This window comes from Aythya ferina (genome assembly GCF_964211825.1).
Source record: "Aythya ferina genome assembly, contig: HAP1_SCAFFOLD_42, whole genome shotgun sequence".
Classification (NCBI taxonomy): Eukaryota; Metazoa; Chordata; class Aves; order Anseriformes; family Anatidae; genus Aythya; species Aythya ferina.
Window position 1 is genome coordinate 34,092 of NW_028181459.1, and position 12,764 is coordinate 46,855.

The 12,764-nt window shown below is 55.8% G+C and overlaps 1 protein-coding gene across 1 annotated transcript in view; it reads right to left on the reverse strand.

The window, feature by feature from the left end:
* The window catches only part of RELA (RELA proto-oncogene, NF-kB subunit), a 15,807-nt gene continuing 3,043 nt past the window's right edge, over window positions 1–12,764 (reverse strand). Inside the window, 10 exon segments of the mRNA XM_084539848.1 lie at window positions 1–494; window positions 496–628; window positions 948–1,037; window positions 1,486–1,566; window positions 4,122–4,334; window positions 5,696–5,800; window positions 7,766–7,894; window positions 8,673–8,764; window positions 9,423–9,571; window positions 12,175–12,323. Coding sequence (XP_084395974.1) covers window positions 41–494; window positions 496–628; window positions 948–1,037; window positions 1,486–1,566; window positions 4,122–4,334; window positions 5,696–5,800; window positions 7,766–7,894; window positions 8,673–8,764; window positions 9,423–9,571; window positions 12,175–12,323 — 1,595 coding nt within the window. The 3' untranslated portion in view covers window positions 1–40.

Here is a 12,764-nt window from a genome sequence, read left to right on the forward strand (position 1 = left end):
CCCCTCCCCGGCCCTCCCAGTCCCTCCCAGTGCCTCCCAGTTAGGTGGAAGGGAACTGGCTGAGGAAGGCGCTGAAGTCCAGGTCCCCCAGGGAGGGCAGCGAGTCCTCGGCGGGCGGGGGGGGGCCCCCCAAATCCGGGGGGGGGGGCAGATCCGAGGGGGGAGCCCCCCCGGGGGGGGTGGGGGGGGGCTGGCTCTGCACCAGCCGGGTGATGGCTTCGGGGTAGGACAGCAGCATGGCGGGGGGGGGGGGGCACCCCCCCCCGACGGAGGGGGGGGGGTCCCCAAAAGCAGCCGGGAGGGGGGGGAGCTCCCCGAACCCCCCCCCGGCGGCGGAGGCGGTGGCTGGGGGGGGCTCGGGGGGGCCCAGCAGGCGCTGGAGCTCGGCGGCGTCGATGGTGTCGAAGGGGGGGTCGTCCAGCAGCGCCCCTAAATCCAGAGGGGGGGGCGCCCCCCCGGGATCGGGGCCGCCCCCCGTTTCGGGGCCGGCGGCGGGGGGGGGGGCCCGGCCCCCCCTCGTCGAACTGCAGCTGCAGCAGGGCCTCGGCCAGGGGCTCCGGGGCTGCGGCGGGGGGGGGCACCCCAAAAGGGAAGAGGGGGGCAGGGGAGGCCCCCAGCGGGGGGAGAGCTGGGGGGGCAAGGGGGGGGGGCAATAAGTGTGGGGGGGGGGCTCGGATGTGCCCCCCCCATGTCTTTTTGACCCCCCCCGCAATCCTTGGCCCCCCCAAGGCTCCCATTTCCACCCCCAGCCCCCCCCTTTCCCCTCCCTATTTACCCCCCCACCCCATATCCACCCCCAGCCCCCCCCTTTTGCCCCCCCTCCCCATTAAACCCCCTCACTTGGCCCCCCAGCCCCCCCGTTTCCACCCCCAGCCCCCCCCATTGCTGCCCCCAAACCCCATTAACCCCCCCCCCCCCCTCAGTGCCCCCCCTGCCCCCAAACTCACCCATGCTGCTGGGGGGGGGCTGGGGGGCCTGGGGGGGCCGGGAGGGCACGGCGATGCGCCGGGGGGGCCGCGGCTCCGAGGGCTCCAGGCCTGGGGGGGGGGACAGAAGGGGTGTCAGCAACAGTGTCAGGACCCCAAATCCCCCCCCAGTAACCCCAAAACACCCCCAGGACCCCCCCAGGACCCCAAACACCCCCTAAGGAACCCCAAAACACCCCCCAGGACCCCAAATTCCCCCCAGGACCCCCAAATGACCCCAGGACCCCAAATAACCCCCCAACACCACAAATACCCCATAAAGTAACCCCAATAACCCCCTTGACACCCCAACCCCCCAAAAAACCCCATTACCCCCCCACCACCTCCAACACCCCCTCAGCACCCCAAATCCCCCCCTTCACACCCCAAATCCCCCCCCCGGTGGGGGAGGGACCCAGATTTGCCCCCCCCCCCAACACCCCAATTTCCCCCCAGGGACCCCATAAAGGGCTGTGGGACCCCCCCACCCCATAAATTATCCCCCCTGGGACCCCACAACCTGGCAGCGGCGCCCGCTGGACGAAGGCGCGGAACGTCTCCCGCGTGCGCTTGCGCTTCTCCTCGATGCACTGCAGGTCCCCTGCGCCCAGTCCCCACCAGTACATCCCAGTAAGAACCAGTCCCCGTCCCCACGACCCCCTAGACCTCCCCCAACAAGCCCTGGTGACCCCCGAAATCCCGGTGACCCCCAAGGCGTCCATGACCCCAAATGTATCAGTGACCCCAAGCGGGCCAGTGACGCTCCCAGTAACCACCAGTTGCTCCCCCAGTAAGTCCCAGTCAGACCAGTAAGACCAAGAGAGGGGCAGGGGGGTCTCCAAAGGGCTGGAGACCGCATGGGAATCCCATAACCACATTGGGGACTGCTTGGGGACCCCATAACCACATTGGGGACCCCTTGGGGACATCAGGGTTGGGTTAAAGACCCCATAACTATCTTGGGGACCCCATAACCATTTTGGGGACCCCTTGGGGACATCAGGGTTGGGTTGAAGACCCCATAACCACACTGGGGACCCCATAACCATGTTGGGGCCACCACCACCACCTTGAGGACCCTTTTTGGGACCCCATAACAACTTTGGGGCCACCAAACACCACAACCGCGTCACCAAACCCTTAAATCCCACCCGACGCCCCCACTGGCGACCGCGCTGTTGGGTTGGGGTGGGCTATGGGGTGTAGGGTGGGTGTAGGGTGGGTATAGGGAGTAGGGTGGTTGTAGGGTGGGTATAGGAAGTAGGGAGGGTATAGGGTGGGTATAGGGTAGGTATAGTGTGTAGGATGGGTGTAGAGTGGGTGTAGGGTGGGTGTAGGGTGTGTGAAAGATTGATATAGGGTGTAGGGTGGGTGTAGGGTGGGCGTAGAGTGAGTATAGAGTGGCTGTAGGATGTAGAGTGGGTATAGGATGTAGGATGAGTGTAGGGTACAGAGTGAGTATAGTGTGTAGGGTGTAGGATGGGTATAGAGTATAGGGTAGATATAGGACATAGGGTGGATATGGGGCATGGGATGGGCGTAGGGTGTAGGGTGTAGGATGGGTATAGAGTGTAGGGTGGATATAGGACGTAGGGTGGGTATAGGGTGTAAGATGGGTATAGGGTGTAGGGTGTAGGATGGGTATAGAGTGTAGGGTGGATATAGGACGTAGGGTGGGTATAGGGTGTAGGATGGGTATAGGGTGTAGGATGAGTATAGGTGTACGGTAGATATAGCATGTAGGCTGGGTATAGGGTGTAGGATGGGTACGGAGTGTAGGGTGGGTACAGAGTACAGGGTGGATATAGGATGTAGGGTGCGTATAGGGTGTAGGATGGGTATGGTTATAGAGTGTAGGACGGATATAGGATGTAGGGTGGGTATAGGGTGCAGGGTGTAGGATGGGTATAGGATGTAGGGTGGGTATAGGATGTAGAGTGGGTATAGGGTGTAGGATGGGTATGGGATGTAGGTTGGGTGTAGGGTGTAGGATGGGTATAGAGTATAGGGTAGATATAGGACATAGGGCGGATATGGGGCGTAGGATGGGTGTAGGGTGTAGGGTGTAGGATGTGTATAGAGTGTAGGGTGGATATAGGACGTAGGGTGGGTATAGGGTGCAGGTTGGATATAGGATGTAGAGTGGGTATAGGGTGTAGGATGGGTATGGGATGTAGGTTGGGTGTAGGGTGTAGTATGGGTATGGAGTATAGGGTAGATATAGGACATAGGGGGAATATTGTGCGTAGGATGGGCATAGGGTGTAGGGTGTAGGATGGGTATAGAGTGTAGGGTGGATATAGGACGTAGGGTGGGTATAGGGTGTAGGATGGGTATAGGGTGTAGGATGAGTATAGGTGTACGGTAGATATAGCGTGTAGGCTGGGTATAGGGTGTAGGATGGGTATAGAGTGTAGGGTGAGTATAGAGTATAGGGTGGATATAGGATGTAGGGTGGGTATAGGGTGTAGGGTGTAGTATGGTTATAGAGTGTAGGACTGATATATGATGTAGGGTGGGTATAGGGTGCAGGGTATAGGATGGGTATAGGATGTAGGGTGGGTATAGGATGTAGAGTGGGTATAGGGTGTAGAGTGGGTATAGGGTGTAGGATGAGTATAGGATGTAGGGTGCGTATAGGGTGTAGGGTGGGTATAGGGTGTAGGATGGGTATGGGATGTAGGATGGGTATAGGATGTAGGGTGGGTATAGGATGTAGGGTGGGTATAGGATGTAGAGTGGGTATAGGGTGTAGGATGGGTATAGGGTGTAGGGTGGGTATAGGATGTAGAGTGGGTATAGAATGTAGAGTGAGTATAGGATGTAGGATGGGTATAGAGCATAGGGTGGATATAGGACGTAGGGTGGGTATAGGGTGCAGGGTGTAGGATGGGTATAGGATGTAGGGTGGGTATAGGGTGTAGAGTGGGTATAGGGTGTAGGATAGGTACAGAGTGTAGACTGGTTATTGAGTGTAGAGTGGGTATAGGGTGTAGGATGGGTATGGGATGTAGGGTGGATGTAGGGTGGATATAGGACGTAGGCTGAATATACGCCGCAGGACGCCTATAGCGTGTCGGGCGGGCACGGGGCGGGCGCAGGGAGCGCGGAGGGTCCGGGGGCCGCGGCGGGGGGTGTAGGGGGGGGTGTCCGTACCCTGGTGCGGGAGGTAGCGGAAGTCGAGGGGGGGGGAGCGCTGGCGGTCGGAGGGGCGCTGCAGCTGCATGCGCACGGTGACGGGCTGGCGCAGGGCGCGCTCGCGGAAGGGCGGCGTGCGGAAGACGATGGCCACCTGCCGGTGCACGTCGGCTGCCGCGAAGCTGCCCTTGGCCTCCCAGCCCTCGGCGCGGAACAGCACCTCGATGTCCTCTGCCGGGGGGGGGAGAGAGCGGGGTTTTTTTGGGGTCGTTAGAGGGTTTGGGGGGGGGTTTCGGGGCGGGGTTGGGGTTTTTAGTGTGTTTTTTTTTTTTTTAATAGGTGGTTTTGGAAGTTTGGGGGTTTTCTTTGAGGGTTTGGGGGTATTTCGTTTTTTTTATTTATTTATTTTATTTTTATTTATTTATTTTTTTAGCAGGGATTCGGGGGTATTATTTTTAGGGTTTGGGGTTTTCTTCTAGAGTTTTGGTATTTTTATTTTTTTATATATATAAATTTATATATATATATTTAAATTATATCTTCTTTATTTTTTTAAGTTTTGGGATTTTGAGGGTTTTGGGGTATTTTTTTTTTTTAGCAGGAATTTAGGGGTATTATTTTTAGGGTTTGGGGTTTTCTCATAGGGTTTTGGTGTTTTTATTTTTTTATACATATACATTTTTATATTTTATGTTTTTTTGTTTTTAATTATATTTTCTTTATTTTTTTAAGTTTTGGGATTTTGAGGGTTTTGGGGTCTTTTGGGGGGGGTTGTTTTTTTTTTAGGGGGGATTTGGGGGTATTGTTTTTAGGGTTTTGGGTTTTCTTACAGGGTTTTGGGATTTTCAGGGGATTTTTTTTTTTTTCAATATTTTCTTTATTTTTGTAAGTTTTGGGGTTTTTGATTTTTTTTTTTTTGAGGGGGAGGAGGGCCAGGGGTCTTGTTCTTAGGGTTCTTGGATTTTCTTATAAAGTTTGGGGTTTTCAGGGATATTTTTATTTTTTTTAAATATATTTTTGTAAGTTTGGGGGTTTTCTTTGAGGGTTTTGGGTTATTTATTTTTTTTGGGGGGGGAGCATAGGGGGTCTTGTTTTTATGGTTCTTGGATTTTCTCATAGGGTTTTGGTGTTTTCAGGGATATTTTTTATATTTTTAATATATTTTTGTAAGTTTCGGGGTTTTCTTCTAGTGTTTTGGGTTATTTGGGAGGAGTTTTTTTTTTAGGGAGAAGTTGAGGGTTTTGTTTTTAGGGCTTGGGGGTTTTCTTTTAGGATTTTGGGTTTCTTTTGGTGTTTTTTTTTAAGGGTTTCTCTTTATGTTTTTTTTTTTGGGAGTGGGATGATTTTGGTTTGTTTGGGGGTTTTGTTTTTAGGCTTTTGGGGTCTGTTTTAGGGTTTTGTGTTTTTCTTTTACGGGTTTGGTTTCTTTTTGGTTGCTTTGGGCTTTTCTTTGGGGGGGGTGGAGTTTTATTTTTAGGGTTTTGGGGGCTTTTCTGTGGAAAACCTTGGAGTTTTATTTTAGTTTGGGGTGTGCTCTTTTTTTAGGGTTTTTGGCTTTTTTTTTTTGGGGGGGGGAGGGGGGTCATACCGACCTTTCTGGACCTTGTCACAGAGCAGGAAGATCTCATCGCCCCCCTGGCAGCTCCCCGAGTTGCGGTTCACCCGGCAGATGCGCAGCTCGGCCGTGCTGGGGGCACCTGGGGACAGGAGGAGGGTTTGGGGTGACATTAGGTGACACGGGGTCACACAGGGTCACACGGGGTCACATGGGGTCATACGGACTTGTATGGGGCGACACCAGGACGTGTGGGGTTGTGCGGGGTGATATGGGGCCAGAGAGGGTAGCGTGGGGGTTATAGGGTGATATGGGGTCACGCAGGGTGGCGTGGGGGGCACACGGGGTCACATGGGGTCATATAGGGTGATACGGGATCACACAGGGGTCATATAGGGTGATATAGGGTCACATGGGGTCATACAGGGTGATATGGGGTCACACAGGGTCACATGGGGTCATACAAGGTCATATAGGGTCACATGGGGTCATACAAGGTCACACGGAGTCATATGATACGGGGTCACACAGGGTCATATAGGGCACATGGGGTGATATGGGGTCACACAGGGTCACATGGGGTTATACAGGGTCATACAAGGTCACATGGGGTCATATAGGGTGTTACGGGGTCACACAGGGTCCCATGGGGTCATATAGGGTCATACAGAGTCACATGGGGTCATATAGGGTGTTATGGGATCACACAGGGTCCCATGGGGTCATATAGGGTCATACAGAGTCACATGGGGTCATATAGGGTCACGTGGGGTCATATAGGGTAATATGGGGTCACACAGGGTCACACGGGGTCATACGGGGTGTTATGAGATCACATGGGGTCATATAGGGTCACACAGAGTCACATGGGGTCATACAGGGTAATATGGGGTCATGCAGGGTGGCATGGGGGTCACATGGAATCACATGTGAAGCCTCGCATGGCTTTAGCAAGTTTTGGTCTGTTTTAGCATGTTTTTGGCATGTTTTCGTCTCCCAACAAAAATGTGAAAGATTTTAAGATGTTTTTGGCATGCTCTGACACGCTTTTAGCATGTTTTTGGCATGTTTCAGCGTCTCAGCAACGTTTTCCCATGTCTTAACATGTTTTTTTTTCCATGACTTAGCATGTTCTTGGCATGTTTTAGCATCTCAGTGAAGTCCTCACAGATTTTAGTATGTTCTTTGTACGATTCCACATTTTTAGCGTGTTTTTTGCATCTTTTGGTGTCACAGCAAAACCTTCACAGATCCTAACATACTTCTGTCATGATGTAGCATGTTTTTATCATGCATTTAGCATGTTTTAGTGTCTCAACGACATTTTGATGTGTTTGAACATGTTCTAGACATGACCTAGTGTGCTCTTGGTGTGTTTTAGCATATTTTGGGCATGATTTTGGTGCGTTTTTGACGTATTTTAACATCTCAGCAAAACTTTCATGGTCATTAGTATGTTCTTGGCATGACAGCATGTTTTTTGGTGGCATGTTTTGGCATGTTTTAACGTCTCAGCAGAATTTCCATGCATTTTAGTATGTTCTTAGCGTGACCTAACATGATTTTGTCATGTTTTGTCATGCTTTAGGCATGTTTTCTGCATGTTTCAGTGTCTCACCAAAATTGTCATGTATTTTATTATGTTCTTGGCATGACCAAACATGTTTTTGTCACATTTTGTCATGTTTTAGGCATGTTTTCTGCATGTTTCAGTATCTCAGCAGAATTTTCTTGTATTTTAGTATGATCTTAGCATGACCTAACAAGTTTTTGTCATGTTTCTCATGTTTTAGGCATGCTTTGGGCATGTTTCAGTGTCTCACCAAAATTTTCATGTATTTTAGCATGTTCTTGGCATGACCTAACATGATTTTGCCATGTTTTGGCTTTTTTTGGCGTGTTTTGGCATGTTTTGATGTGTCTTGGCCTGTTTTGGGCCTATTTTGTGTGTGTTTTTTAGTGTTTTTGCATATTTGCAGCATACTTTTGCATGTTTTTGCATGCTTTTTGCATATTTTTGGCATGGTTTTATATGTTTTTGGCATGGTTTTGTATGTTTTTGGCATGTTTTTGCATGTTTTTGGCGTGTTTTCAGCGCGGGACTCACGGTTATCGTAGATGGGCTGGGAGAGGACGGGGGGCAGCGGGTGCAGCCCCCCTGGGCCGTGCACCCACACCTGGAAGCAGAGCCGCACCGCGCTCAGGTCATACTCGCCACCGCGCTCCTCCGCCGGCACTGCCGCGCACCAGTAAGAACCAGTCACCACCAGTAACCACCAGTCACCCCTGCCACTGTCCCCCTGGCTGCTGGCTGAGCCCTCCCAGTGCTCCCAGTAACCTCTCAGGGCTTCCAGTAAGCTCCCAGTAAGCTCCTGCGGTTCTCAGTAACCTCCCACTGCTCCCAGTAAGCTCCCAGTGCTCCTACTGATCCCTCCCAGTAACCTCCAAGTAACTCCCAATACCCTCAGCACCTCCCCAGTAACCCTTAGTATAGCTCCCAGTGCTTCCCAGTAACCCCCAAAGCCTCCTGGAACTGTCAGCACCCTTACCAGTAACCCCCAGTATAGCTCCCAGTGCTTCCCAGTAGCCCCCAATGCCTCCCAGTAACCTCCCATTAACCCCCAGTATAGCTCCCAGTGCTTCCCAGTAACCCCCAAAGCCTCCTGGAACTGTCAGCACCCTTACCAGTAACCCCCAGTATAGCTCCCATTGCTTCCCAGTAGCCCCCAAATGCCGCCCAGTAACCTCCCAGTAATCTCCAGTACCCTCAGAACCCCTCCCAGTAACCCCCAGTATACCTCCCAGTGCTTCCCAGTAGCCCCCAACACCTCCCAGTAACCTCCCAGTAATCTCCAGTACCCTCAGAACCCCTCCCAGTAACCCCCAGTATGCCTCCCAGTGCTTCCCAGTGGCCCCTGATGCACCCCAGGCCACCCCAGCCACCCCCAGCTCCCCACCAACCCCCTGCCCAGTAACCCCCAGTGCCCCCCAGTGCCTCCCAGTGCTCCCAGTACCGTTGAAGGGGTTGTTGTTGGTGCGGATGCGCTCGGCCAGGGCTGCCTCCAGCTCTCGTTTCTTCACGCACTGGATGCCCAGGTTCTGGAAACTGCCCGGGGGCTCAGCACGACCCCCCCCAGACCCCTCTCCCCAAATTTTAGGACCCCCCCCCAAATCCCCAGGGACTCCCCATCCCCCCTGGGACATCCCCAAGACCCCAGAACCCCCCCCCTAAAAATACCCCTCAGGGATCCCTTCAGGACCCTGAAACTCCTCCAAGACCCCCTGGGACCCTCCCATTTTCCGTGCCTCCCCCCAAAATTGGGACCTCCCCGAAAAATTGGGACCCCCACCAAACCCCAAGAATCCCGCAGACCCCTGGGACCCCCACAGAACCCTGGAGACCCCCCAAACCCCCCCAAATCACCTTGACACCCCCCAGATCTCCCCATCAGCCCTTACCTGTAGCCCCCCCAAACCCCAGACCCCCCCCAAATCCTGAGGCACACCCCCCCCAACCCCATTTTTCCCCAAAAAAACCCCATTCCCCCCCCAAAAAAAACATTACCCACCCCCTTTAGATCCCCCACTCCCCCCCAAGTCCCCCCCCAAAAAAAACTAAAGACCCCCAGACCCCCCCCAAACCCAACAGAGATGGGTTTGGGGGGGGTCCCCTCGTTCGGGGGTGGATTCCCCGTTTTAGGGGGGGGTCCCCGGTTTGGGGGGGGTTCCCATTTTTTGGGGGGGGGTCCCATGGCCCCCCTTACCTGTGGACGCTGCGCTCGGGGGCCAGCTCGGCCTCGTAGAAGCCGTCGTGGCAGTCGCGCCCCACCAGCTCGTGGGGGTGGGGGCGGTGGGGGGGGTCCTTGGTCACCAGCGACACCCGCACGCGGCCCGGGCCCCGGTAGTTGTTCACCTGGGGGGGGGGGACACACGTTGGGGGGGGTACTGGGAGGGACTGGGAGGGACTGGGGTGTGTTGGAGGGGGTCTGGGGGGTGCTAGGGGGTTGCTGGGGGGGATCGGGGGGTTACTGGGGAGCTATTGGGGTAGGCTGGGGGCTCTGGGGGTGTACTGGGAGGTTACTGGGGGATACTGGGAGGGCATTGGGGGGTCACTGGGGTGTGTTGGGGGTTACTGAGGGGTACTGGGGTGGAGTGGGGGTTTATTGGGGTGGACTGGGAGGTTACTGGGGGCTATTGGGGTGGATTGGGGGCTTCCTGGGGGGCTATTGGGGTGGACTGGGGGCTCTGGGCGGTTACTGGAGTTTACTGGGTGGTTACTGGGAGGTACTGGGGGTTTACTGGAGGGTGCTGGGGGGTATCGGTGGGTACTGGGCGGTTACTGGAGGGTTACTGGAGTGGACTGGGGGCTCTGGGGGTGTACTGGGGAGTTACTGTGAGGGCATTGGGGGGTGACTGGTGTGTATTGGGGTGGACTGGGGAACTATTGGAGTGTACTGGGAGGTTACTGGGGGCACTGGGGAGCTATTGGGATGGATTGGGGGGTTACTGGGGGGCTGCTGGTGTGGATTGGGAGCTCTGGGGGGCTCTGGGGGTGTACTGGAAGGTTACTGGGGGTACTGGTGTGGATTGGAGGCTCTGGGAGGTTACTAGGGTGTACTGGGAGGTTACTGGGGGGGCACTGGGGGGTTACTGGGGTGTATTCAGGGTTACGGGGGAGGTATTGGGGTGGACTGGGGGGCTATTGGGGTGTACTGGGAGGCTACTGGGGGGCTGTTCGGATGGATTGGAGGGTTACTGGGTGGCTACTGGGGCGGAGTGAGGGCTCTGGGGGTGTACTGGGAGGTTACTGGGGAGTACTGGGAAGTACTGGAGAATTACTGGGAGAGCACTGGGGTGTTACTGGGGTGTATTGGGGGTTACTGGGGGGGTATTGGGGTGGACTGGGGGGCTATTGGAGTATACTGGGAGATAACTGGGATGTACCCAGAGGCTCTGGGAGGTTACTGGGGTGTACTGGGAGCCTCTGGGGGGCTACTGGGGTGTACTGGGGAGTTAATGGGGGGCTCTGGGGGGTTAGTAGGAAGCTCTGGGAGTTTACTGGGATGTACTGGAAGCCTCTATAGGGCTACTGGGGTGTACTGGGGGTATCTGGGACGTTACTGGGTTGGACTGGAGTGTTCCCAGTGCCTAACAGTCTATACTGGTCTATACTGGTGACTCACTGGGGGGGGGGGGGGGGTGCTGTGCCCCCAGGAGCAGGACCACAGGGGGGACACCGGAGTGGGTTTCCAACACCTAGTGGTCTGTACTGGTTTACACTGGTGTGTACTGGTTTATATTGGTCTGTATGGGTTTTTACTGATCTTTACTGGTTTCTACTGGTCTGTACTGGTGACTCCCGCGGATGGTGGGGTGTATGCAGGTGCTGTGCTTCTGGGGGATAGGGCCACAAGGGGGACACTGGGGTGGGATCAGGGGGGGATTCCCAGCTCCTAACAGCCTGTACTGGTTTGTACTGGTTTGTACTGGTTTCTACTGGCGACTCACGCGGATGGTGGGGTGGGTGCGGGTGCTGTCAGTGCTGTGCTCCCCGGGGACAGGACCCCGGGGGGGACACTGGGGTGGGATCAGGAGGATGTTCCCAGCTCCTAATGGCCTATACTGGTTTATACTGGTTTATACTGGTTTCTACTGGTGACTCACGCGGATGGTGGGGTGGGTGCGGGTGCTGTGCTTCCGGGGGATAGGGCCACAAGGGGGACACTGGGGTGGGATCAGGAGGATGTTCCCAGCTCCTAATGGCCTATACTGGTTTGTACTGGTTTATACTGGTTTGTACTGGTTTCTACTGGTTTCTACTGGCGACTCACGCGGATGGTGGGGTGGGTGCGGGTGCTGTCGGTGCTGTGCTCCCCGGGGACAGGACCCCGGGGGGGACACTGGGGTGGGATCAGGGGGGGATTCCCAGCTCCTAACAGCCTGTACTGGTTTCTACTGGTTTGTACTGGTTTATACTGGTTTCTACTGGTTTGTACTGGCGACTCACGCGGATGGTGGGGTGGGTGCGGGTGCTGTCGGTGCTGTGCTCCCCGGGGACAGGACCCCGGAGGGGACACTGGGGTGGGATCAGGGGGGGATTCCCAGCTCCTAACGGCCTGTACTGGTTTATACTGGTTTATACTGGTTTCTACTGGCGACTCACGCGGATGGTGGGGTGGGTGCGGGTGCTGTCAGTGCTGTGCTCCCCGGGGACAGGACCCCAGGGGGGGACACTGGGGTGGGATCAGGAGGATGTTCCCAGCTCCTAGCGGCCTGTACTGGTTTATACTGGTTTATACTGGTTTCTACTGGTTTCTACTGGTTTCTACTGGCGACTCACGCGGATGGTGGGGTGTATGCAGGTGCTGTGCTTCCGGGGGATAGGGCCACAAGGGGGACACTGGGGTGGGATCGGGGGGAATTCCCAGCTCCTCACGGCCTATACTGGCTTATACTGGTTTCTACTGGTTTCTACTGGTTTCTACTGGTTTCTACTGGTTTCTACTGGCGACTCACGCGGATGGTGGGGTGGGTGCGGGTGCTGTCGGTGCTGTGCTCCCCGGGGATGCTGCCGGCCGAGCGCCCCTCGCACTTGTAGCGGAAGCGCATCCCGCGCTGCTTCGGCTGCTCCAGGATCTCCACCGAGGGGGCGCCCCCCCCCACCTCTGCCCGGGGGGCGGGGGGCAACGGGTCACCCCCGGGACCCCCCCCCCAAACCCTAGAGACCCCCCCCCAAACCCTAGAGACCCCCCCCAAATCCCTCAGGGACCCCCAAGCCCAACCAGGCCCCCCCGATTCCCCCCAGAGAGCCCCAAACCCAAGCAGGGTCCCCCCAAAAATCCCCCCCCCAGACCCCTCCCTCCCAATACCCCCCCCCACCAGGGTCCCCAATCCTCCCCCCCCCCCACCTTGAGACCCCCCCAGGGACCCCAATTTCTCCTGGGACCCCAAATTTCCCCCCCCAAACACCCCCCAAGCCCCCTCCCCTCACGGGGACCCCAATTTCCCCACCCCCCCCCCAATTCCCCCCCAAAACCCCAATTTCTCCCCCCCCCTTCCAGAGACCCCCCCAAAAGGACCCCAATATTTGCACCCCCCCCCAAGGA